General features: G+C 42.6%; 1 protein-coding gene across 1 annotated transcript in view; it reads right to left on the bottom strand.

Moving 5' to 3' along the window:
• TTLL4 (tubulin tyrosine ligase like 4) overlaps nt 1-27121 on the bottom strand; it is a 46430-nt gene that overhangs the window by 18607 nt on the left and 702 nt on the right. Inside the window, exons 2-8 of the mRNA XM_060773166.2 lie at nt 17592-19060; nt 14823-14944; nt 12931-12994; nt 12027-12151; nt 10789-10899; nt 8768-8844; nt 4645-4839 (exon numbers count right to left, since the gene is read on the bottom strand). Of these exons, the coding sequence (XP_060629149.2) occupies nt 4645-4839; nt 8768-8844; nt 10789-10899; nt 12027-12151; nt 12931-12994; nt 14823-14944; nt 17592-18982 (2085 nt within the window). The 5' untranslated portion in view covers nt 18983-19060. The remainder of the gene's footprint in view (nt 1-4644; nt 4840-8767; nt 8845-10788; nt 10900-12026; nt 12152-12930; nt 12995-14822; nt 14945-17591; nt 19061-27121) is intronic.

A 27121-nucleotide genomic window follows, 5' to 3' on the forward strand; every position in this document is an offset into this window, starting at 1 on the left:
CGAAATAGAACAAAATAACCAGTCATCCAGGTACTGAAAAACTGTGATGCCTTGTTGGCGGAGGTGTGCAGCTATGACAGACATGCATTTTGTGAACACTCTGGGTGCCGTGGACAAGCCAAATGCGAGAGAATTGAAGGAGAAGTGGTTGTCTTGCACCGCAAAGGTCAGGAACCTGCGGTGGGCCTCCCTAATTGAGATGTGGAAGTAGGCGTCTCGGAGGTCTACTGTCGCCAACCACGATTGTGGTGGAATGAAAGGGAGTATGTTAGGAAGTGTAACCATGCGAAATTTGCGGGGTGTAATGAAAGTGTTGAGTCTGCGTAGATCCAGGATGGGGCGTAGACCCCCATCTCTTTTGTCTATCAGGAAATATCGAGAGAAAAAGCAGCTGCTGGCATTCTGTGAGGGGTTAGGAGATATGGCGCCCTTTTGAAGGAGAGAGTGTACTTCCTCCCAGATCTCCTGGGAGGGTTGAGTGAGGAGGATCCTACCCACAGGTGGGTAAGAGTCGAATTCTATTGCGTATCCCCTTTCGACTATGTCCAGGACCCAGGCATCTGTAGTGATAGACTGCCATGCTGGAAGAAAGGGTTGTAGTCTGTTTAGGTATGTAAGTGGTTGTGTATGTATGGAGGGATGAGTGGTAATGGTTACTGGTGTGCTAAAAACGACGTTTGTTGTTGTTGGCAGGCCTGGTACCACGGTACTGACCTCTGAAGGGGAGCTGTGGCCGTCTTGGAGCTGTAGACTGGGCGTAGGATCTTTGACGTCCCCTGTAGAAGGAGGTATTGTAGGGTCTGTTGTAGTAGTGGGGGCGGTAGTAATATGAGCCCCACCGTTGACGTTGGTGAGAATATGGTTGTTGGTCATATTTGAAGACCGTTTGTTTCATTTTATGAGAATGCTCAAGTTGTGAATCAGTTTCAGGATTGAAGAGTCCTGCCTCATCCATAGGAAGGTTTTCAATAAGGGTGCGTTGTGATTGGGAGAGGATTGCAGCCCTTAGCCAGGCGTGGCGACGAAGGGCCACTGAGCCTGCAATGAGTTTCCCTGAAGTGTCAGCTGTGTTCCTTGCAAGGTCTTTTTGTAAAGATGATAAAAGGAGGGCTTCTTGTTTAAAAGCCAGAGCCAGTGGTTGGTTGGCTGGAGGTAATAACTCTAAGTACGGGGATATCTTGTTCCACAAATGGGTTTGGTACACACTCATGTATACTCCATAGTGAGCCATGCGTGCAAACAGGCATGCTGAGGAGTAAAATTTTTTGGCCATAGAGTCAAGTTTCCTTCCCTCTTTGTCAGAGGGGGAAGTCTGGTTTGTTTGTACAGGTTTTGGCTGAGCATCCGTTACAATGGAATTTGCTTTAGGCATTTTAGAAAGCCATGAAGCTGAGGACAGATCAATACGATATAAATTGTCTGCTCTTTTGGGAGTTGCCGGGACCATAGACGGGGCAACTCCAGTATTTTTCAAGATTTTTAGTAAATAAGGTAAAGTGGGCAACACAGTGGAAGTTGGTTGTTGTTGTTCAGTAGAGGTGAAGCATGGGTCTGCCACAGTATCTGTGGGTTTAGGTGTGGCGAGATTCAAAGCTCTAGAGAGTCTTATGAAGAGGGCAGAAAATTTTTTAAACTCTTCTAAATTTTTAGGGGAAGGGTCAGAGTCTGGGATAGGATCATGGAGAAGTGGGGTGTCCTCAGTGGATTCAAGCTCCACTGTTTCAGAGTCGTGGTGAACTAGAGTGAGGGGGTCTTGAAAGGGTTGGGGAGGGTCCGGTTCCGTTTGATCTTCTGGAGGATGAGAGAGTGTAGCTGTTGGGGGTGCATGTGGAGGCTGTGGATAACTGAATTGTGGTGGATAATGGGCACTGTAGTCCTTGGGATGGTTGGGGGGGGGTGGATAGTAGAAGGGATATATAGGATAGGGAGGGGGGGGAGGGTAGAGATGGTAAGGGTAGTCCTGGGGACCATAAGGATGGTATTGTTGAGGAGGGTGAGATCTAGCCCTCTTGGGAGGGTGGGGGTTAGGAGAGGGCTGAGGGGGAGGAGAAGGAGAATGCTGGCGGCGGCGTGGGGCTTGCGCCGCGCAGGCTTGTTGTCCTGGGGGAGGAGTTTCCCTCGGAACCGGGGAATCTGGTGGGCTGAGGGAAGGAGGAGGTGAGGCTTGGGAGGGAGGGAGGGAGGGGCGGAGGAGAAAGCTCCGCTGTGGGCTGGGCTTGCAACTCAAGCTGAGGAGCCAGGAGCTCCAGGGGGGGAAGATAAGAAGGATCGTCCATGTGGAGCATGGCTGGGAGGGGCTCCTGGAGCTGGAGGACGGAACCGGGGAGATGAGGCATCGGTTCCAGCATAGGAGGACTCAAGGGCTGTTCACCAGTGAGTTGCCGTCCCTTTTTCTGTTTGGTAGATTTTTCTTTCGATTTTGCAGCCCTTGAGGCTTGCTTAGAGGGCTTGGATTTCTTTCTAGGCGGCTCCGCGGGGGAAGCGCTTGCCTGGCCCAAGTCCCGCCTGTCCCCAACGTGTGGGGAGGAAGGCTGGGGGGGCTCTTGAACTGGGGAGGAATGGGAGGGGGCGGGAAGAGCCTGGGGAGCCAAGGCACGCTCGTAAAGCAGAGCCTTCAATCGGGCGTCTCTGCCCTTGCGGGCTCTAGTGGTAAAGCTCAAACATATCTCGCAAGTCTGGAGATTGTGAGCCTCCCCCAAACAAAGTAAGCATTTAGCATGCTTATCGGCCTCAGGGAGGGTAGCTCCACAGGCCGAGCAATTTTTGAAATAGGGAGAAGACATTCTAGCCTGATTAGAGAGTCGTCAGCCAGTTCGGGTCAGGAATGGAGAAGGTGGAAGCCAGAAAAACAGTCCAAAGGTCGATATAGCCAGTAGATACAGAGAGAACGTTCCGAGATGCTGCCGGATTAGCGCGGAAAAAGGAACTACTCCTCAGCCGCATGCAGCGGCATATATACCGAGGGGGCGGGGAGGGGGGCGGAGCCTCACAAATAATCATTTTTAATTTCATTAAACTTTAGAATGTTCCGGATTTCTGCGCATGCGCAAAGGAAAACCCATAGGTGTGGATTTCGCAGAGGACACGAAGAATAAAGTCAGTTTTATATTATTGGTAATAAGAAAACTTCCCAGAGATATATAAAAAAGATTAACATTATTTCAAACTCAAATTACCATATATACTTGAGTATAAGCCAGGTTTTCCAGCCTTTTTTAGGATGAAAATGACTCCCTCGGCTTATACCTGAGTCAAGGTGATTTATTATTTTACTCCGTTATTATTATTATTATTATTATTATTTTACTCCATTTATTATTACATTTATTCTTTTACTCTGTTATTGTTATTGTTACATTTATTCTTTTACTCTATTTATTATTATTTTATTACATTTATTATTTTGCTCTATTATTGTTGTTATATTTACATTATTTTATTCTATTATTATTTTTATTACATTTATTATTTTACTCCATTATTACTGTTATTATTACATTTCCAATTTTTTACTCTATCGTTATTGCTATTATTACAGTTATTATTTTACTCTATAATTATTGGAAGGATACGTAAGCACATTTACATTAAAAGTGGTTAGAATAATGGGTTAATCAGAGTTGGACAGTCTTATCTTAAATTACAGTTTTATGTAAATATTGAGAAACATTTAACCTACTGATACCTCAATTAATGTAATTTTATTGGTAACTATTTTATTTTTGAAATTTACCAGTAGCTGCTGCATTCCCCATCCTCGGCTTATATTCGAGCATATAAGGATAAATTAAATTCTACACTAAAATCATGATTGCAGAAAACAACTTTGAAAGGGATTGAATGAACTAACTTTATTGATAATAGCTTTGTACATTCACACACCACAGCTTGTTTTACACAGGCAGCATAGATACCTTTCTGTCAGTAACTGATATTGTCTTCCTATAAACAATAGAATATAACACATGCAGACACACATATCAATTTCAAGAGATGCCAGGGTGGTTTACAAATAGCATGAAAGCAGATTTTAAAACAGCAAGATTACTTAAATAAGCCTAAAGCATATTAAAATCCAAGTTAAAAACAGATTTTTAAAATGTCAAAGCTTTTAAAACTATAAATAACATCCCTTAGGTTGCATTAATGCCACCCAAAAGGCTTTGGTGAACACTTAAGTTTTAACTTTGTGTTTAAATGACATGAGAATTGGTCTCTGGGGGATACATTCCACAGCTGTGGTGCCCCAGCTGATAAGGCCCTCTCCCATGCCCTAACCACAGTATACTGGCCTCAGGCAGGTATACCTGGGAAGAGGCATAACCTGTTTGGTTGAAATCATGCTGAAGAATACAGACTGGCAGCTTACTACAACACTATCTTATTTGCTAGACTCAAGAAGATATCCACCCTGTACAACTATAGTTCTCCCGCTTTTCATCTGGTCCTCTACTCAATTCATGCATTTAAAGAGCACTACCTTCATCCAAAACTCACAATGGTGCAACACCCCAGATAAAATGTAGAAGGACAATGGGAATACAGTTATAAGAAAGTAAGGTAAAAACCAAGGCTGTATCACAGCAGGCAACTGAAGGAGCAAAGACTCGATTCAAATCTGGATCAGGTAAATTATGTCCTCACCGGTTTCACAATCCATTTCTGGCGACTCCCACCATCTTCCCAAGTCTTCCTGAGCAGCTTGATATCTTGTGGGAGAATGAAAGACTGGGGCAGAAAGTTGAAGTCCTTCTTCCCAAAGCGCACCTGCATTTTGGAAACATTTCTCCACAGGCGGTCCTTTCGACCAATTTGGAATGAACCGGGAAAATGGTTCAACTGTAGGTAGAAAGACATTAGCTAATTACAGCACAATGTGGTCACCACTGCCTGCTCCTAGTACAGCTTAAATCTCTCTCTGATGTTACAGTCATATAACTTGTGTTTGTATCTAGTGATGTTATCTGACAGGTATAATGGGGAGAGTGTATGAAGACTGAGTGATGGGGTAGAACATTGTTGGATTGTATATGCCTGAGATAGTGGTCGGTTGAGAGGTGCTTTTAGAAATGATACGAAAAAAGTGTCAGAATTGGAATTTGAAAACCAAGAGGAGGAAGATCTGAACAGTGACTGCGTGGGGGAAGAGTGTGTCAAGACTTATTAATTAATTAGCATATTAGTTCCTCATGTTTAACATAATAAGATTGCAGCAATTCTACCCTACAAATTCAGAGATCCCTGTGGGAACTTAAATTACCCATGCTACCCTCCCTGCTCCCACCTGGCCCCAAACCCAGCTGGTACACCAAACAGAAAGCAGATATAAAGTATGCATGCCAAGATGAGACATGAGAGAAGCCTCCTCGCAGGATTGCAAGACATCCGGGCGTCCCCTGGGCAACATCTTTGTAGACGGCCGATTCTTTCGATCCGGAAGCAACCAGAGACGACTTGCAGCATGCAAACAAGGAAGCAAAACAACCAACGGTCCTTTTCAGGACCAACCATGACAATAATCTCAATCAACATCGAAGGCATGTCAGCTGCCAAAGAACAACTGCTCTATGAACTGTGCCGAGATAAGAAATGTGATGTGCTGTGTGTCCAAGAAACACACAGGGATGAACGACAGAAACGACCCAAAGTTCCAGGAATGATCCTAGTAGCGGAAAGACCATATGCGCAGTATGGAAGCGCTGTCTTTGTCAAACCAGGCCTCCAAGTCAGCAGTGCCCACAATACTGAAGAAAACAATATCAAGGTTATAACAGTAGAGCTTAATAACATCACCATCACCTCTGTGTACAAGCCCCCAAATGAAGAGTTCTGCTTCTCCTCCCCCGAGAACTTTGACAGGCACCAAAGGGCGGTAGTAATTGGTGACTTCAACAGCCGTAGCCATGTATGGGGCTATGCCCAAGAGGACAGAAATGGAGAGGCTGTCCTGTCCTGGTCTGAACTGCACAAACTATCACTCATCCATGATAGCAAGCTCCCACCATCCTACAACAGCGGGAGATGGCACCGAGGTTATAACCCAGACCTCTTATTTGTGAGCGACAGCATTGTACAGCAATGCACTAAATCAGTGGGACCACCAATTCCAAACACACAGCACCGACCAATAATATGCCAACTGTTCCCAACAATAAGGCCTTAGGAAGCTCGATTTAAACGAAGATGCAACTTCAGAAAGGCAGATTGGACTAAATTCTCAGACATGTTAGATGACATGATCACATCGGTCGTGCCAATCCCTGAGGAATACGAACATTTTATTGAAATAGTGAAAACCTGCTCACGGGCCTCTATACCGAGAGGCTGCAGAACCCACTACTTTCAGGGCATTACTCCTGAAACAGCTGCCTTATTGGAAAACTATTACAGGCTCCACAACGAAGACCCATTTAGTGAGCAAACCCTCCAGGCAGCGCAGAGCATTGTGTCCTCCATCTCTGAAGCCAAGAAAGAACAGTGGATCAAGCTGGTCACAGAGGTCGACATGGGCAGGAGCAGCCAGAAGGCGTGGAGGTTGCTAAGACGGCTGAGCAATGACTCCTCACAAACTAATACCCATGCCAACATAAAGGCAGATCAGATAGCACACCAACTCTTGAAGAACGGGAAACCCAACCTTGCCACCAAAATAGGAAAGAAACCAATAGCCAGACAACAAGAGATTGAGAACAACAACCTTCATGAACCCTTTACATCTACTGAATTGGACATGGCTCTCAACAAATGTAAGAATGGCAAAGCAGCTGGCTTGGATGATCTACGGATGGAACAAATCAAGAACTTTGGTCCAAAAACAAGGCGCTGGCTCTTGGAGCTGATGAACAACTGCACTGCATCCTGTCAGATCCCCAAAATCTGGAGGAAAGCAAGAGTCATCGCCATCTTGAAGCCAGGCAAAGACCGTAATGACCCAAAAAGCTACAGACCAATCTCCCTGTTGTGCCACCTCTACAAAGTTCTGGAGAGACTTATTTTGCATAGAATTATGGAAAATATAGACCCCTGTCTGATCCCACAGCAAGCTGGCTTCAGAAAAGGCAAAAGCTGCACATCGCAAGTGCTGAACCTGACTCAGCACATAGAAGATGGCTTTGAAAGGCAGCAGATCACAGGGGCTGTCTTCATAGACTTGTCAGCAGCCTATGATACTGTGAACCACCGCCTCCTCCTGAGAAAAATGTATAATATCACAAAGGACTACCACCTCACCCGCCTCATAGGAAACCTGCTACAAAACAGGAGCTTTTTTGTTGAGTTCTAGGGCCAGAGAAGCAGATGGCGGAAACAGAAGAACGGCCTGCCTCAGGGGAGCGTGCTTGCTCCATCCATGTTCAACATCTACACAAATGACCAGCCACTGCCAGAAGGGACAGAGAGTTTCATCTATGCTGATGATCGTGCCATTACTGCTCAAGCAGGGAGCTTTGAGATGGTTGAACAGAAGCTCTCCAAAGCTCTAGGTGCTCTTACTGCCTATTACAGGGAAAACCAACTGATCCCTAATCCATCTAAAACACAGGCATGCGCCTTTCACCTTAAGAACAGACAAGCATCCCGAGCTCTGAGGATTACCTGGGAAGGAATCCCACTGGAGCATTGCAACACACCCAAATACCTGGGAGTCACTTTGGACCGTGCTCTGACCTACAAGAAGCACTGCCTGAACATCAAACAAAAAGTGGGCGCTAGAAACAACATCATACGAAAGCTGACTGGCACAACCTGGGGATCACAACCAGACACAGTGAAGACATCTGCTCTTGAGCTATGCTACTCTACTGCTGAGTATGCATGCCCAGTGTGGAACACATCTCACCACACTAAAACAGTAGACGTGGCTCTTAATGAGACATGCCGCATTATCACAGGGTGTCTGCGCCCTACACCACTGGAGAAATTACACTGCTTAGCCGGTATTGCACCACCTGACATCCGTCAGGAAGTAGCAGCCAATAGTGAAAGGACCAAGGCAGAGACATCTCCAGCTCATCCCCTGTTTGGGTATCAGCCAGCACATCAACGACTTAAATCAAGACATAGTTTTCTTAGATCTACAGAGACACTCGCTGGAATACCCCAGCAAGCGAGAGTCCAAAAGTGGCAGGCCCAAACCCAGCACCTCAATTCATGGGTGATACCAGATGAGAGACTCCCCCCTGGGCACTCAGAAGACTGGGCGACTTGGAAGGCGCTGAACAGACTGCGCTCTGGCACCACGAGATGCAGAGCCAATCTTAAGAAATGGGGCTACAGGGTGGAATCCTCGGCATGCGAATGCGGAGAAGAACAAACCACTGACCACCTGCTGCAATGCACCCTGAGCCCTGCCACATGCAAAATGGAGGACCTTCTTGCGGCAACCCCAGAGGCACTCCAAGTGGCCAGATACTGGTCAAAGGACATTTAACCAAATACCAAATTTGCAAAATCTGTGTTTTTTTTTTCCTTTTTCTTTTTAATCTGTGTGTTTGTTTTGCTCTGTTAGAATTGTAATACAATGGTTGCTGATGACACAATAAATAAATATGCCAAGATGTCTTACAAACCTCAGAGGCTTCCTTCAAAAGCAGAAGAACCAAGAGCAGAATGCAAAGAGAGAGGAATAGGAGATTGCCACAAAAAACAGGAAATATCAGATACATGCAGTACAAAGACAGCAAAACTGAAGAGCTGTATCTCATTATCTCTTGCCATGTTACATGAGTTTCTTCAGTATGTTCTTCTGCAGCCTGATTATGTCTCATACCTTCTGATGTTCTTTGATCACTCTGAACCCAGGTGATTTCATATGATGGCCCCAGCAGCCTAGCCAGTCATTGTTTCCTGTGGGCAATAGGGCAGTTCAGAGATCATCTGAACATCATGTTGGACACATTTTGCTGTTCTATGCTCGAGGTTCAAATCCTTGCATGGCTATGGAAACCCACTGCTTGGCCTTGGGCATGTCATATTAACTCTCTTAGCCTCCGAGGAAGGCAAATGCAAATGTATTTATTATTTATTTACTTTATTTATACACTGCTTTTCTCAGCCCTCAGGCGACTCAAAGCGGTGAACAACATCAATACAAAACATCATGAGACAAGTATAGGACAATTAAAAACAATTGTAACATAAATCATTAACATCAGAATAACAATCATTAGCGCCTCTTCTGAACAAATCTTGTCAAGAAAACCCCATGATAGGTTCACCTTAGGGTCGCCATTAGTCAGAAATAACTTGAATGCACACAACAACACTCAAGAAATATAATAATCCCAGGCACTTACAAATCTCACATTGGCAAACAATAATTAAAATATGTTTTCCAACCTCATAACTTCAACCCTTTCATTTTAATTGTGAGATCTCTCATGTAAGTAGTTTCTAATAAAATTTTCAGAGAACTATACACAACAAAAACACAATAACATCAGCATCACAACATATTCTGTGAAGTTTTTTTCAGTTAAGAGCAAAAAATCAGAAATCTCAAAATATAATTCCAATTCCTTTTTCATCCACTTCCTAACTCCTTCTAATTGGAGAAGGGGAGACTAAAGATGAGTATATTAATCAAATAATTAGCTAGAAGGAACAGGCACGCCTGTTCCTTCTACTGTAACGCCCTCTACATTGGCCTTTCTCTGTCGGTTATCCGGAAGCTCAAGTTGGTACAAAATGCAGCTGCTCGGTTTATTGCGGGAATTCCGATGAGATGCCACATAACATCAATCTTACTGCCGCTGCATTGGTTACCAATTGAGCACCGGATCACTTTCAAAGTGATGGTACTCACCTTTAAGGCCTTATATGGTCTGGGGCCGATGTACCTGAGGGACCGCCTCACCCCCTACAAACCTCAGAGATCCCTCCGTTCTGAGGACCAAGATTTATTGGAAATTCCCAGTGTCAAGACCTTGTGTCTAACAGCAACCAGACGCAGAGCCTTTACAGGAGTGGCACCATCATTCTGGAATACTCTGCCACCTGAAGTCCGTGCCTTGAGGGACTTATCAGCTTTCTGCAGGACATGTAAGACATCTGTTTTGACAGGCCTTTGAGTTTTGATATTGCTGTTTTTAACTTGTTTTAAATTGTTTTTAAATTGTGTTAGATTTTAGCCTATTCTTGTAAGCCGCTCCGAGCCCCAGGGGAGTGGCGGCATATAAGCTTGAATAAATAAATAAATAAATAAATAAAAATATTCCTACACACAGAACACAACTGATCTGGCGTATAGCAAGAGTTGCTAAAATGTATGTGCTGAAAGATAGCATTTCCCAGTCTCTGTAAGCAAAGGCCATGCTGCGGGTAGTGTGGTTCTCCAGAAGACATTAGCAGAGTATAGGTACTAGGGAGAGCTCCCCAAGGAAACACAACCAAAAGATTTGTCCAGTAGCTGGAGGGAAGCAGTGGAAAAGCCACAGTCAGATCCGCAGATTCCTATTTAACAGCATCATGCAGATTCCTCCATGCAAGAGAGGGACACTGGGGTAACCAGCTTTTGGGGGGCTTCTGCAGGGTCTGGAAGATGTATCATTTTGGATCACCACAACCTCCAGCAAGCATGAGCACTGGGGTATTCTAGGCAGAACAAAAACCAACTTTACAAACTCTGGTCTTCCATCTCTGCTACTGAAACCCAGGTCTTCAAAATGGGATAGCAAGTATCCAAACATAGAGCACTATGCCAAGTCGAGATGTGGACTCTTACAAATTTTGGATGTACTTAAGGTATAAAACATGCACCCTCAAAACCACTCCCAACTGAAGATGACTTACTCTTGCTGATTTTGAAGTGGGACCGGGCGATAGTTTGCTTCACAATGTTGGGAGTCACCGTACTCAACTTCCACCGCAGCATCTTTCTCTGCTCCCAAGGGAGCTTCTCCACTAGGAAAGAAGCAAACCTTAAGGGTAGAGGAAAAATCAACCCAAGGCACACTCATTCTGAAATATCAATTTGGCATGAAGGATAGAAGATTCAAAGGTGTAGATGTCTACTACACTTATCTTACAAAGAAGGGAGAGAACCTTCACAGAAATTCCATCACTTGCCCATACCAGAGTGTCTGTGAAAAAAGTTCCTCCCTCCTGATGAAGATGAAACACATGAAGAGGTACATGTACAAAGTTTTTGGAAGGACCCAGATCCTGGGGGAGATCAAGCTTATCTCATCCAACATGAGTAATAGGTAGTTGACTACACTAACAGAGAATCCTCACTGATTTCTGTGAGAAGGGTGCCTCCTGGCCTACATGTTGTATCATGTCAACCTGATTTGGTAGGAGTTACTATTCTGTTCTGACATTGTTTCTCTGGGTTGTGGAAGACAGACATTGCATGGAAACAGTGGGAAGGCCAGGAAGTTATGCTGCCATAGCAAGAAGCATCCAGTCTATCTGCATGTGGATGCCAAGTGTTTAAGACAAGTTGTAAGCTTTCCAGGCCAAAGGATGTCATGATGCCTGTTCCCCACTATGGTGACACCCAGGCCAAAGCAAAATAAGCAAAAACAAATTGGTTTTCTCTCTGCTGCAAGGAAATCTGTTGGTCTACTGCATGACTGGACACCTTCAATGGGCTCGGAGTCAATTTTCTGCTTAAAGGCCCTGCATGGGCCACATAGAATGGCAAAAAGCAAAACAAAAACGAAAACCTGTTTAACACTGCAAGGGAACATTGCAACTTATTTATAAGATGAGCTGTGTCTCCTGGAAGCTTCTAGCTATTTATTCCTTTCTAGGCCAGAAAAAGGGTTGAATAAAGACTCTAGAGGCATCAAGAGCCACAAAAGCAGTCTTGGATAAGCCACATGGCTCCAGGGTTGCCTTTTTCCCATCCTTGCCATATGCTTTCCACCAAAAGTTACATTAAAATAGACTAGAATTTGAAAACAGTAGGTTTTTTTTTTGTACAGTTGAAGAACTCATTACTATGCAATCCTATTGTCCTATTGTAAGTTCCAAGACCACCCGGCCCATTTCTGCTCCCTGCAATTAATTCAAATTTACCTTACCTCGCTCATCTCGGGTAGCAAAATACAGGGTGGGAGACACATTGGGGAATAGGCTGTATATCAAAGCTGGCTTGACAATTCGCTCTTGGCCCTCAAGTGGAGGAACTAATCCTTCAACACAATTCCTAAGAAAAGAAATAGAGTTGCCCATCTATCTGGCTTTACAAGACAGAAGCCAAAATGAAAACTCAGCACTGTGAAAGCAAGCGACACAACATATCTTCAAGGATATCAGCACTTTTTCTCTTTGCATTGATTTACCAAGAGCCATGTCTATACTAAGGATGGAAAGAATAGACATCATTATTTGTTTCTTGGGCAAAAATTGATTTCCTAACACTTGGGAAACCAATCAGTAAAAATAAAACAGTGCTGAGAATTTCAACGCATAATTCTGTGAGGGAATGCACATGGGTTACTTTGGGTGAGAACCATGCTGTTTGTGCAAAAACAAACAAACAAAAATATTTTCCAGAAACTCCAGTAATGTATATTTTCTGCAAGATTTCTGGTTTTGTACAATATTTTTCTTGGGTATTTTTTCATCCAAAAAGCAAGAATCTTGCATAAAAAGGCACACAGCTTTGCAAGATCTTTTATTTTTGTGCATGTTTTTGTTGTGCAAAATTACAGGTTTTTATATAGAAAGCAGCAATCTTTCTGCACATAGTAATATACCATAACAATTTGGAATGAATAAGGTGCGATCTATGCAGAAATATTTGTTCTCTCTGCAGTGAGGAGAAAACTTGAGAAATTATTCATCTTCACTCGTGAAAACAGAACAGTCAGACATCTACACTCTTAGCATATACATTTATGTAGAAAAACCTACTGATCTAAACAGATAAACCTACACTAGAGCATGGAAAGAAAGCACATCCAGTTTGTCTTTTAAACTAACCTGGATATAATAGCCACAGAACCATTAGGGGATAATCCAGATGATGAGGAGCCATCAGATTCAACTGAAGAGAAAGGCAAAAACAGTTAAGGTTGAAAACACTTCCCATACCCCACCAACACATGAAACTTGGCCTCCCTTTCTTTTTGTGTGATTTATGAAATAATAACTAAGGCTGCTTATCTGTTTTCAGACCTGATTACATAACTAAAACGGCATTGGTTGCCTTGGTTGATGATCTACAAAGAAAGCTAGATGGGGGAGTGTGACCCTGTTGGTTCTCCTGGACCTCTCAGTGGTTATCGAAACCACTGACCATAGTACCCTTCTGGGTTATCTTGTTGGGATGGGATTAGGAGGAACTGTTCTACAGTTGCTCCATTCCTTCCTAGAGGATCATACCCAGAAGGTGCTGCTGAGTGACTCCTGTTCAACCACCTGGCCATTGGCCTGTGGGGTCCCTCTGGGATCTATTCTGTCACCCATGCTATTTAACATTTACATAAAACCGCTGGGAAAGATCATCCGGAGCTTTGGGATACGGTGCCATATTTATTCAGATGACACCCAACTCTATTACTCCTTTCCACCAAAAGCCAAGGATGCCATTCTAATCCTCAATCAGAGCCTGTCATCACTAATGGACTGGATGAGGGTGAATAGATTGAAACTAAATGACCAGAGGCACTCCTGGTCAGTCACAAGGCAGATCAGGGTATAGAGATCCAACCTGTGCTGGATGAGGTTACATTTCTCCTGAAGACACAGGTTAACAGTCTGGGGAAGGTCCTAGATTCGTCGCTGTCTATGCCCCTGTTCAGAAGATTTTGCTTCACTTTCTGTCCCTGTGATAACTGGATTTTGAAAAATGTGGCTTGTGGTGGAAACAAGGATAAAGCTTCAGTTGAGACAACTTTTGCCACTGTAACTTTTCAGAGGTGAATTTCCTAGTGGTAGATTTCTCTCACTTCCTCCTGTCTCACTCTCATTTTTAACTATAAGCCATTTGTAAGTTGGATACTTGTAATCAGGGACTGCCTATAATAAGAGGACACTTCAGTAGACTAAATCTCACTCCCATAAAATATTTCATAGGTTAGGAATATTTCTCTTAAGTAACACAAATATAGAATCCTGCACTAAAATTTACCAGACTTTGGTGCAAGAGGTCTTGATTAAAGCCTCATGACAGATAAGCTAGCGGAGCCACTAAAACAGGGTGCAGTCATTAACATTCTTTGTGTTTTTCCCTCCTTCCTCTGCCATTTCGTAGCACAAATAGGATAGAGCAACAATTTAATTGGCATAAAAGAAAATAATTGACCAAGTTATAGAACAAAAAGATCAGAAAACATAAAGACCCAACTCTCTTTCTCTCTCTTTAAGAGCATTTGACTACACACTGCACAGAATAAATATTTACAAGTGCATAAGGAAGGCTGGTGGTATTCAAGAGGTGAGTTATTCTATCCCAGATAAGAGAAACTATGTTAGTAATCTATTTCTAACTCAGAATTATACTACAGGTTGATATGTGGCATGTTTGTAAGTGTTTGCTACTTTCATTCCAAACTATGCACAGGAGGGGGATCTGATTCAGTTTCCACTTAGGCAGCTGTTGTAAAAGCAGCAGCACACATAGGGACCACATGAACAAACCCATCACTGTTTCTACAGCTGGAAAAACAGTTACAACTCCATTAGTGCACAGTTTTTCCTTTACTAATATTATGTTACAATTTCAGGTAGACATAACCATTTTGAACTTTTATTATTTTAAGGATATGTTTGAAGTGTACCAAGTACATTTGTACTGTCCAAGGGTAATCCAGTGTATGAGAATCCCTATCTGTTTAGGAGTTTGTGTGTGGTGATACTTAAATATCACAGACCTTCCCCATCATCCTCTTCCCCTTCCTCATCCTGACTGCAGGCATCTTCTAAGCCATCAGGGAGTTCTTCCTCCACATCTTCTACTTCTGCTTGGTCCAGCAGTGGTAAACTGACTGCAGCTCTGCAACACAAAGGGTTATAGCTACAAAGCAGCTAAATGACTGACATACATTCTTTTCACTGCTCCAGGGACATAGCTAAAGACACATCTACAACAGAGACAGACAATCTCCATTCTTTAAAATGGTCTACAATTCCCTTCAGCCCACTCAACATGGTCAATGGTAAAAGATGGTAGGAGCTGTCACCCTAAACAACCGTAGACTTATACTTAAATCAACACAATGGGATACAGAAATTCCAGGCAACAACAAATGAAGCCATCTTTTTCACAACTGTCATTAGTAAGAATTACAACAGCAAGCTCATTACACTTCATTTTATTTTATGGGCAGCTCGAAATCCACATAGTATTTTTCCACATACTAATCAATATATGTTGTGTGAGCTTAATTGCACAGAAGCAATATATTCATGTGACAGTAGCAACCAAACATTTTGACTAAGGTGCCAGTCTAGAACACCTAATTAGTATGTGTAAAAGGATGGAAGTGATTCAGAGTGGGAGGGAGGGAGGAAACATCCTAGCAATAATGGCGCTCTTAGCAATCATCCTCACAGTTCAAGTTTGATGTCTCAAACCAAAATGTTAAACCTAAATTATTATATTGTACTAGCTGCCCCCTGCCACGTGTTGCTGTGGCCCAGTCTGGTGACCTGGAAAATCAAGTAATGAGAAAGTGCTGGTTTCTAATATATGTAATGTCTTGATGCTTGTGGGTCAATAGTATTTCTTGCTGTTTCTTTGTCAGTGTTGATGTGGAGATTGTCTGGCTTGTCTACTCTGGAACATGCAACATGGAAATTGTCCTTCTTTAGGGGTCCCTTTCAAATATGTACTATATCTCTGCGTGTGTGAATCATTTCTATCTAATCTACGGCTGGATGGCTCTTTGTCAGGAGGGCTTTGATTACGTTTTCTTGCCCTGGTGGAGGGAGTTGGACTGGATGGCCTTCAGTATGGGGGTTCTGTGTGGGAAGTTTACCCCAATACTATCATTGGTGGGGCTCAGAATGATCTTTTATTGTAGGTGAACTATAAATCTCAGTAACTACATCTCCCAAATGTCTATGTCCCCCAAACTCCATCTGTGTCCATATTTGGGCTTATGGAACATTTGTGCCAAGTTTGGTCCTGATCCATCATTGTTTTGAGCACAGTGCTCTCTGGATGTAGGCGAACTACAACTCCCACACTCAAGGTCAATGCCCACCAAACCCTTCTAGTGCTTTCTGTTTGTCATGGGAGTCCTGTGTGCCAAGATTGGTTCAATTCCATTGATGGAGTTCAGAATGCTCTTTGATTGTAGCTGAACTATAAACCCCAGCAACTACAACTCCCAAATAACAAACCAATTTTTTGAGTGATGGTCACTCCTTGGGTTAGTTGGTGCTGTGGCCAACCTTCCATCCCTCTTTCTCTCTCGCCTTCCCTCCTTCTCTCCCTCTTTCCTTCGTTCCTTCCTTTTTTCCTATCCTTCTCTCTTTCCTCTCTCCCTCCCCCCTTTTCTTTTCCTTCTTTCTCTCCTTTCTTCCTTCTCTCCCTCTTTCTTTCTTTCCTTCCTTCCTTTGCTCTTCGCTTCCATCCCTCCTCCTCTCTTTCCTGCTTTCTTTCCCTCTCTCTTTCTTTCTCTCCTTTCTTCTCTGCCGCTTCCCTTCCTTCCCTTGTTTACCTCTTGCCTGGGCGCTGGAAGGAAGGATCCTCGGAGCCAGGCACGGAGCAGGCGGGAGGGAGGCGCTTTGGAGGCAGGTCTCGCTCACCCAGCGCCGCCCCATTTTTCTGCCATGGCTGTGGGGTGCCTTCTCACCTGTTTGCCGGTTGGGCATGCCGTTGGTGCCTCTCGCACTGGCTGTGCTCGTGCAGCGGGGGTGGGGAAAGAGAATGGGTTTGAACGCATGCACAGTGTTCTCTTTTAAAATTTAAGGTCTTACTGTTTTTTGGGAGGAATTTTTTTTAATGCAGGACATAGATTGCTCTGAATGCTGTGTTCTGTCCAAATTTGGTGTCAATTCCCCCAGTGGTTTTTGAGTTCTGTTAATATCACAAACGAACATTACATTTTTATTTATATAGATTTGAGAAAGGTTTTCGAAAAAGTGATAAAGCTACAGAACCAAAGGATGCCAAGCACTGATAGGTCATAGGTCTTTGTTTAAGGGTGTGTTGTGCCTTTATTCTTTGTACTATGTTTTGCTGTTTATCAAATAGTTTTGTGCTTTAATAAAAAAAGTATTTCTGAATTTCTTAAACTTTTGTATCAAACAGCTTTTAGCTGGACTTTGTTTTACATTCCTGTAAGCCACTTTGGGTCCTTAAATAAAATTGGGCATTAAAGGACACGGTTCAAGTAGCCATTCGGCTGAGTGACCTTGGGCAAGTAATATTCTCTCAGCCTCAGAGAGGCAAACCCCCTCTGAAAAAATGTTGCCAAGATAGTCACCAGAGACTGGAAACCACTAGAAGGTATGGAAGAACAACAAGAAAGGGAAACATGGTTATATGAGCTCCTGCATAGAGGACTGGATTTTTTTTTGCTACTATGATTTCGACTTGTACTGCCTTAGCAGTAGCACCCAAAGCTTTCACCATGGAGTACTGAAGGGATAACACAACCACAACACTGGAAAAATGTATCTTCCATACTCACTCAGTATCTTTCACAGAGGCTGGTGGCCCCCATTTTGTATCCGTGCCTAGCTGAAGAGAGGAAATTTTTGCCTCGATCTCAGAAACACTGGTTCGTGGGGATGGTTCTGGTTTGGCCACCTGCTCTCCAGTGATCACAGAAGCAGGGATGGCAGAGTGGTTTGAGGTACTGTGGTTGGAAGATTCCAGATTTGAGGCTAAGAAACGAGCATCAATACGTTTAGTGCAGACATCAGTAACTTCTGTGCCTGTAAGGCTTTGATGGCGGCTGCCAGGTTCCAGATTCAGGGAAGTGGCAGCTGGTACTTCCCTTGGAGTAATCTGTGCTACAATGTGTGGTTTCCATCGATTAAAGACGCTGGAGTGAAAGTTTGCATTCATAAGGCAGGAGCTGTCAATGCGGTGACCAAATTCGTTGTAGGTACTACCCTTCCGGATACCACTTGCTGTCAGCTTCCTCATGGCTTCAGTCAATCGCACATCTTGTTCTCTCAGATTCTGTGATTTATTCTCCCCGTCCTCAAGCCGCCAAAAGGGCCGTTCTGCTTTGAGAACCATGCCATTGTGAATAGATGAGCGAGGAGATTTGGCATTGGTCTGCTCAACAGTTAAGCTGTTGCCTTTCCCAAGTTTTCTTTCAATATTCACAGTTGAACCATCCCCATTTCCTCCAGAATGGGTCCAGGAGAATCCTGGTGCTCTTGGCAAGCCTTTCAGCTTCTTATTTTCTGGTGGCAGTGGTTGGTGATGATGCTGCAAAGGCACTTTTGCGCTAGTTGGCCTCAGGAAAGAATTATTGTTTAGCACTGGCCTGTATGCACTGGAGCTTAGCTTCCCTGAGCTTAGGGGCATCACTTTTGATCCTGGACCAGAACGCTCACCAACAGTGCTTGGCATTAGGAATGGCTCCATGGTTGAGGATGACATGGTGTTATTCAGAACAGAACGATAGGCAGGGGGTGGGGCGCGAAAAGGCTTCCTCTCTAAAGTGCCAGGCTGCACACAGATAGACTCAAGCCTCCGGTAAGGCTTGTGTCTGAAGTAAGAGCGCCGATAAAGCAAGGTGTTTCCGAGGAAGTTTGGGAGGGGATGGGTATGAGGGGGAGGTGGGCTCAGAAACACTGCCTCACTACATAATGTCTCTGGGTATAAGAGGCGGGGACACTGGGAAGAGATCCCTGAGTGGACCAAGCGATGGTCCTGAAGAGCGGTCACATGATTCCGTTCCAGCTGCCAGATGGGCTTCACTTGCTGCTTTGCAAGGTACCAGGCCTTACTGTCTTGAAGATTTGCTGTGAGTGGTGGCACAGTCAGCCCTGGCGAAATGTCCGCTTTGAATTGGTTTCCCCTCTTGAGGCCTAGGTTATAGGCATCTGGCCCTGCTGAGGCCATGTAGAGCCATCCCACACCTTCAATGTGAAGAGTCAGTGAACAAGAGTCAGTCAGAGCGGCATCTTTATCAGGACCAGCCTGAGAAAAAAATGAAACAGACATATAAACTTGGTGAGGTCCAGAAACAACACTCCACTGTTAGAATGACTGATGGATGACGTGACCATGGGGAGAAAGTTACATTTCTAGGAGGCAAATATATATTGTGTTCCAGTGAGTGCTGCCATGCCTCCTGTTCATTACATTTAGTTCCAACCTTGGGGCTCTTAACACAATTAGTCCCACTTTGTTAACCAGACAGGCAACAATCCATTTGTATGGCTGTTGGGGCAGAGCTCTGGAGTGGAAGACCCAGGGGTTGTGAGATTTAGGTCACATATAAAGGTGCTGCACCCAATAATTTCTTGTTCCAAGCTGCTTTTGTACAACTGCAACCAATTGTAAAAAGAGCATGCATAAAGATTTGAGAAGAAAAGACAGACATAGCCACAAAATCATGAAATGTGTTAAGTCTTCTGAGAATAAGCACCCAGTGGCATTTCAGAATGCAATGACACACCAAAATAGTGCCAACGTCTGCACTAGGTAAAAGTAAAGGTTTCCCCCTGACATTAAGTCTAGTCGTGGGGGATGGTGCTCATCGCCATTTCTAAGCCAAAGAAAGCCGGTGTTGTCCGTAGACATCTCCAAAGTCATGTGGCCAGCATGATTGCATGGAGCACCGTTCCCTTCCTGTGGAAGTGGTACCTATTGATCTACTCAGACTTGCATGTTTTCAAACTGCTAGGTTGGCAGAAACTGGGGCTAACAGTGGGAGCTCACCCCACTCCCAGGATTCGAACTGCCAACCTTTTGGTCAGCAAGTTCAGCAGCTCAGCAGTTTAACCTGCTGCACCACCAGGGGGGCTTTACGCCTGCATTAGAAAATAATTATTTCATGTGTGAACACATCCAGATCAAATCTTTATTAAACAGGCTGTCAAAATTAAATGGCTTACTCCTCCCTTGCACTTCCACTTGCATGGTATATAACCTCAGGAATCAGATCTCCCATGCAGAAAGGAAACAATCTGAGAATTAATTACTAGGTTACCAGTAAAGGGGTGGCTGGTTCTTTTCTCTGCAGCTGTCTGCTGTGCGGTCTCAAAGGAAGTACCAAAAGGACTCAAGTCTTAAGTTTCAATAAAACAGTTCCTTGTAAAGCATGCCAATAAATGCAGCAGAAGACACAAGCAAAGCATGAGCCAATAATCTGTTTAACAGTTACCATCTCCAGTTTTTCCAACAACATAATTAACAGGGATGAACAAGGTAGCTTCCCTCAACATGCTCCCTGCCCTTTTAACCTTTCAATATGCTAGAGTGCTTATCAGCCAATCTGTCTAAAGAGATGCTTGTAGACAGAAAGAAGTGGGAGAGAAAAAAGGATCACAGTATCAATGCAAAACATGTGAGAGGAAACAAAGTGCTTAAGTGAGCAGAGAGGAGTTATGCTATCCACTTCATTGGTAACAGTTGTTATTCATGATCTTTGTCAAAGAATAGTACAATTGATCCAGAACACCTTAAGCAAGAGTTAATCTACACCTTCAACAAAATATCTGGTGTCCCAGAAAGGCAGCTCATGCCAGAATAAACAGTTCAAGACATAAGCCTTCGAGGTGATTGGCGCAATGACGACCTCATGTAGCTAGCAGATAATTCACAGAACTGGCAGTTGTTTTGCCACTCCAGCGTTCTGCACTCCAAAGACAGCTGGACCAGACACAGCCTAAAATACATCTACACCTGATACCTTGCTTCTAATTTGGGGGGGGGGGGGATCTAACCCTCACCCTCAATGCCTTGACACACTTCTAACATCAGTTGTTATTTCTCACAAAATGCCTCTTGCTCCAAAGATATCCCTGGCTTCCACCTCCAAAACAGAGCCTCTAAGTTCTTAAGCTATAGAAAAGATCAACCTTTGATGTGCCAACAATCATTTATGAAATCCCAAAGCAAACTGCCTCTATGCCAAGAGAATTGTCAATACACAGTAATGTTCTAGAACAGGACTTTGCCTACAATTCTGGCTACAATCTGCAGCATGCTACAGGCCTCTTGTCCTCCCTCTGATGATCGAAAATACCAATAGTATACAATATCTTTTAGGACCATCCTGGAAGGCTACCTGCCTCTCCCACTTAAATCTGTTAGGGTCTATCAGCTAAACAACTTAACTCAGCTTTTATCAACCTAGGGGTTGGGACCCCTGGGAGGGTTGTGAGAGGGTGTCAGATGGGTCAACAAATACTATCAGAAAACACAGTTTTTTCTGTTGGTCATGGGGTTCTGTGTGGGAAGTTTGGCCCAATTCTGTTGTTGGTAGGGTTCAGAATGCTTACATTGTAGGTGAACTATAAATCCCAGCAACTATAACTCCGAAATGTCAAGTCTATTTTCCCCAAACTCCACCATTGTTCACATTTGGGCATGTTGACTATCTCTGCCAAGTTTGGTCCAGATCCACCATTGTTTGAGTCCACAGTGCTCTCTGGATGTAGGTGAATTACAACTCCAAAACTCAAGGTCAATGCCCACCAAACCCTTCTAGTATTTTCTGTTGGTCGTGGGAGTTCTGTGTGCCAAGTTTGGTTCAATTCCATCATTGGTGGAGTTCAGAATGCTCTTTGATTGTAGGTGAACAATAAATTCCAGCAACTACAACTCCCAAATGACAAAATCAACCCCCCTCCAAGCCCACTAGTATTCAAATTTGAGCATATTGAGTATTTGTGCCAAATTTGGTCCAGTGAATGAAAATATATCCTGCATATTAGATATTTACATTATGGTTCAAAACAGTAGCAAAAATTAGTAGTAATGAAAATAATGCTATGGTTGGGGGTCACCACAACATGAGGAACTGTATTAATGGGTCGCGGCATTAGAAAGGTTGAGAACCACTGACTTACCTGAAAATTAACAGATGAAGCCATTTTAACATCTGTTTTCTGTTGCCACAGTACTTAGCCACTATTAGTTATCCATCCTCCCTGCCCTGGCATGATGATGCAACTGGGCTTGTGTGTTGTGGCTCAAAAGGCAGCATTTGATACAGCTGCATATATTGGATTACCCAGTCTACACCCAACAACAAATTCCAACCTGTAGTGACATCCAACACTGACACAAGGATTAGGATAAAAACAAAGAGACTATGCTGAGCAACCAGTGTCTGGATACAGTTTCTTCTTGTAAACAAGTTGCTTGCTATCGGCCAGATACTGTTCCTCCTTCACGTTCTAAGAGAAAATTGATATCTGGGTTCTTTAGAGAGATTGAAACCCAACAAGAGCAGAGTAGTAGATCCTTCACACTCTGTTTAGCCTCCTCTATAGACCTTCTCTAATGAGGCTCATCCAACCTTAAAAATTCTATGCTGAAAGCAATCGATTCAGAGTGAGTGGAAGAACAGGGTGTGTAGGCAGCAATATCTCCAGATAGCTATTTCATTTTCCTACTTCATGCAGAGAAACAAATGGATTTTCTGGCTTACTTCCCAAAATACATTCCGCCACCTCTGGTTTCAAATAATGGAAAGGCTTGTTTTTCTAAGCAAATGTTTTCCTAAGCGACTGGTATGCTCTAAACACTGAACTAAAACCAGAAGTAAAGGAGATAAAGAAGCAGCTGCCTGCCTCACACCAGAAATTTCCATGAGTCACTATGACTCCCAATGACGGGGAAACAATATAAATGAAACATAATTCACTGCACAGTAATACTGAAAAGTAAATAGAGGGTTGTGACATATTGAAACACGTCCCAACTTGTTGTGCTAGGGTACACTCCATTACTTTAGGGACAAACAGCTACCAAACTAGTTTTCCTCATTACCCCTTCATATGGAGGGCAATTTCTATCACATAGGGCTCAATCACACTACATTGTTATAACAATATTATTACACTTTAATTGCCATGGCAACAAAGCCATGGCAATAAAAAAATCCATGATTTTTGGAATTTGCAGTTTAATGAAGGGCTTTTAGAATCCTCAGCCAGAAAGCTCTTGGACCTCACTATACACCCCAGTTTCCCAGCCTGTTTTTATAACAAAGTGTTATAATAGTACAGAGTGATAAGGTTTGCTCTATCACACCACACTGTTATAGCACTATTATTCTACTTTTACTGCCATGGCAACAGTGTGTGGAATTCCGGGTTTTGAAGTTCAGTGAGGCCCATGAGCTCTCTGTATGAGGATTCTAAATGTCCCTTCCTCAATGGTAAATCCCAGGACATCATAAGAAGTTGCCAAGGGCAATTAAAGTGGGATAATAGAGACATGACATTGTAGTGTCACAGGGCCCTAAGAAACAATACTCAGTTGATTGGATTTTTTAAAATACTGAGCACAAGCCATCAATAGGCCCTCTGCACAACTGAGCTTCAGCTGCTCCCTCTTTCTTGATGCCTCCTTCTCCATCCACACTCTGCTTCTACTATTTCTAGAGTATTTCTGGACTCTACTCACAGCAAACCCAAACTTAGTGTCCACATTTCAATATAATCAAACTTCCCCAAAGATATTTAAACAGTTTTGTGCTATTTCCTCCTCATCACTGCCTCCCTCCCCCCTCCCCCCAAAAAACCCCTGAAAGAAGAGTTTTAAAAACCCTGAGAAATCACTAGTTCACTCAAACAGTTCAGCCACAAAAAGCTTATGACATAATTAATTTGTTAGGTGCAAAGGTGTTACATGACACTGTCTTCCTTGCTACAACAACTCATCCTTTCTAAACCTCTGGTAGTTCTAACAATACAGGCTGAACATCTCTTATCTGGAATGCTGAACACCTTTGCCTTTGGTGTTCAATGTGCACAAACTTTGTTCCATGCACAACATTATTTTAATTTTTAAAGATCTATAAAATTAACTTTAGGTAATATTATGTGCCAATAAAACACAAAAAACATTTTTTTAAAAATCCAGAACACTTCAGATCCCAAACATTTTGGATAAGGAATACTCAACCTGTACTTATTCGCATAAGGTTCTTCAGTCCAAGTGAGATTCCTATTACCTGAACAAGATGAAGCTTCCCCTTTGCCCATGCCTACACTTACTCCCTTTCACAGCTTTATGGGATACTTGGGCAAAGAGAGTTGCATGGGATGGGGAGATTGTCTTTTTTTTCTTATATTCATAGTAGATGTTGCTAGAGCAAAGTGTCTTCTATACTAGTATATGGCACTTATCAATCTTCAAGGTAATATATGTATATTTGCTTGCTAAAATTCCATTAACTAACTTGTGAAAAATGATGTTGTATAATCCCCATAATACAGATATGGGGAGAGCAGGGATACCATGTTATTTTGGCACAGAGGCAGAAAATCCCACAAGTACCAAAACCTGCTTCCCTATGAGAGGAACAAGCAAGCAAAATGAAACTAGTTCTTTCTAATATTTAGATATTATGTTACTTATATGTATTTTGGGGTTTTTTTTAATCATTGTGTTACTTATGGACTATCCTTGCTTATTACCATATTGCGCCTCTTGAATGATATGGGGAAGCTTAAGTATTAGTGAGATAAAACCATGTTCTCAGAATTGATTGCTATAAATAGTCTTTATATTTTGAAGAAAAGGCTTTTAGTCAGAATGGATATTAATAAGAAATGTATTGTATATTTTGCATATGTTTTGATGGTTCTAAATGTTTTGATTATAGTATTCCGTATGTTTTGAATGTATTACTCTATTTATACAAACATGCTTATCATTGGTTTTGGCACCTCTAGTGTTTTCTCTATTGTGATTCTCCAACAATGACTGTCTTTTTTGTGTTGTTTCTGGGCACTGAGCAAAAGAGGATGCTTGACTAAATGGCTGTTATCCGATCCAGCAGGGCTCACACACTCTTACTAAAAATAAATCTGATTAAAATATGGCGCTCTACTGTTCATAGAAGGACTTTCAACTTGCAAAGGTCTCTGCTAATTAAAAAGGGTGAAAATTATACAGTCTTCCCATTTGCTCCAGAAGGTTGACAATTTTCTAGACAAACCTGGAGTGAAGTTGAGAGCTATGAGGGAGAATCTTCTTAAACTAGCAAAAACTTTGCTAAATACAACTGCAGCATCATAGAGTATGTAGCTTCTGTTTAAACAAGTCCATCAAAGAATCTCATCACTATCACTGCCCTGGCACTTTGCTATTCCGCTGCTGAGTACACATGCCCATTATGGAATGCATCTCACCACATTAAAACTGTGGACGTGGCTCTTAATGAGACATGCCGCATTATCACAGGATGCCTACGCCCAACACCACTGGAGAAATTACATTGTTTAGCTGACATCGCACTACCTGATATCCGCCGGGAAGTAGCAGCCAGCAATGAAAGGACCAAGGCATTGACATCTCCTGTCTATCCTCTGTTCGGATATCTGTTTTGATATTAATTGTACTATATCTCACTTCTGGTTTTTTTGGGCTTGGCCCCCAAGTAAGCCACCTCGAGTCATTCGGGGAGATGGTGGCGGGATATAAGAATAAAGTTGTTGTTGTTATATGATAGTCACAATGCTAACCTCTCCCTCAATTGGGAAAATTGCTTAGGAAGAAGGGTGGTTGAATTTGTGGATATGGAGGGCCTACTGTACAACACTCTGTCTGGGACAAATCATGTGAGAAGCTCAACATCTGACTTGATAGCAGTACTTACGCAAGTCAACGTTTTCCCCAGTTCATTATGATAATGACCAAGCAGATTTATGAGACTGACGATGACAAAAGTGAAAGAATGGGGAGGAACAACTCTTGGCTTACAGGCATCACAAATCATGAAAACGAATAACAAGGAACATTGACTGAACAGACTGAAACAAGGAAATAGGCACAGGTAAAACCAATGCACACTATTACTCATACGTGGAGTGGCACTTCCCAACTACCCCCTGGGGTACATGTACACCAGCCATGGGAAAACTTTGGCCTTCCAGGTGTTTTGGACTTCAACTTCCACAGTTCCTAACAGCCGAATTGTGGGAACTGAAGTCCAAAACACCTGGAGGGCCGAAGTCGGCCCATGGCTGATCTACACTGTAGAATGCAGTTTGACATGACTTTAACTGCCATGACTCAAAGTTATGGAAAGCTGGGGATCGTCTGGGGAGGCCCTGCTCTCTGTCCCGCCTTCCTCGCAAGCGTGACTGGTTGGGACAAGGGACAGGGCCTTCTCAGTGGTGGCCCCTCAGATGTGGAACTCCTTCTTCAGCGACATTCAATTAGCCCCCTCCCTCCTAGCCCTCAGAAGGAAAGTAAAAACTTGGTTTTGGGATCAAGCTGTCAGAGAACAGTGCAGTGCAATAACAGATTTGGAGTATGTGTAATGATTACAGAACATCTTTGGACTATGATTATGGATGTCGTGAGTTATATTGAATGTAATGTAAACATTTTAAATGCTTAATATGTATTAATTTTAATTGTAATGTTACTGGAATTGTATGTCTTTTAAGGCATTGAATACTGTATATACTCGAGTATAAGCCTAGTTTTTCAGCCCCTTTTCTAGGCTGAAAAAAAGCCCCTTGGCTTATACTCGAGTCAAGGTTATTTATTATATTACTCTGCTATTAGTATTATTTTATTGCATTTATTATTTTAGTCTATTATTATAATTACATTTCCATTATTTTACTCTATTATTACTTTTATTACATTTATTATTTTACTCTATTATTATTACATTCACATTATTTCACTGTATTATTATATTTATTGCATTTATTATTTTACTCTTATTGTTATTATTACATTTACATGATTTTACTCTATTATTACTTTTATTACATTTATTTTTTTACTCTATTATTATTACATTCACATTATTTTACTGTATTATTATATTTATTGCATTGATTATTTTACTCTTATTGTTATTATTACTTTATTATTATTACTACTATTGTTATTACATTTCCATTATTATTTTTATTACATGTTATTACATTTATTATTTTATTCTATCATTATAGGGAATAGGTAAGCACCTTTACATTGAAGGAGGTTAGCATAATGGTTGAATCAGAGTTGGGCAGTCTTATCTTAAATCTCAGTTTGGTGTAAATACTCAAAAAC

This window comes from Anolis sagrei, chromosome 1, assembly GCF_037176765.1.
Source record: "Anolis sagrei isolate rAnoSag1 chromosome 1, rAnoSag1.mat, whole genome shotgun sequence".
Lineage (NCBI taxonomy): Eukaryota > Metazoa > Chordata > Lepidosauria > Squamata > Dactyloidae > Anolis > Anolis sagrei.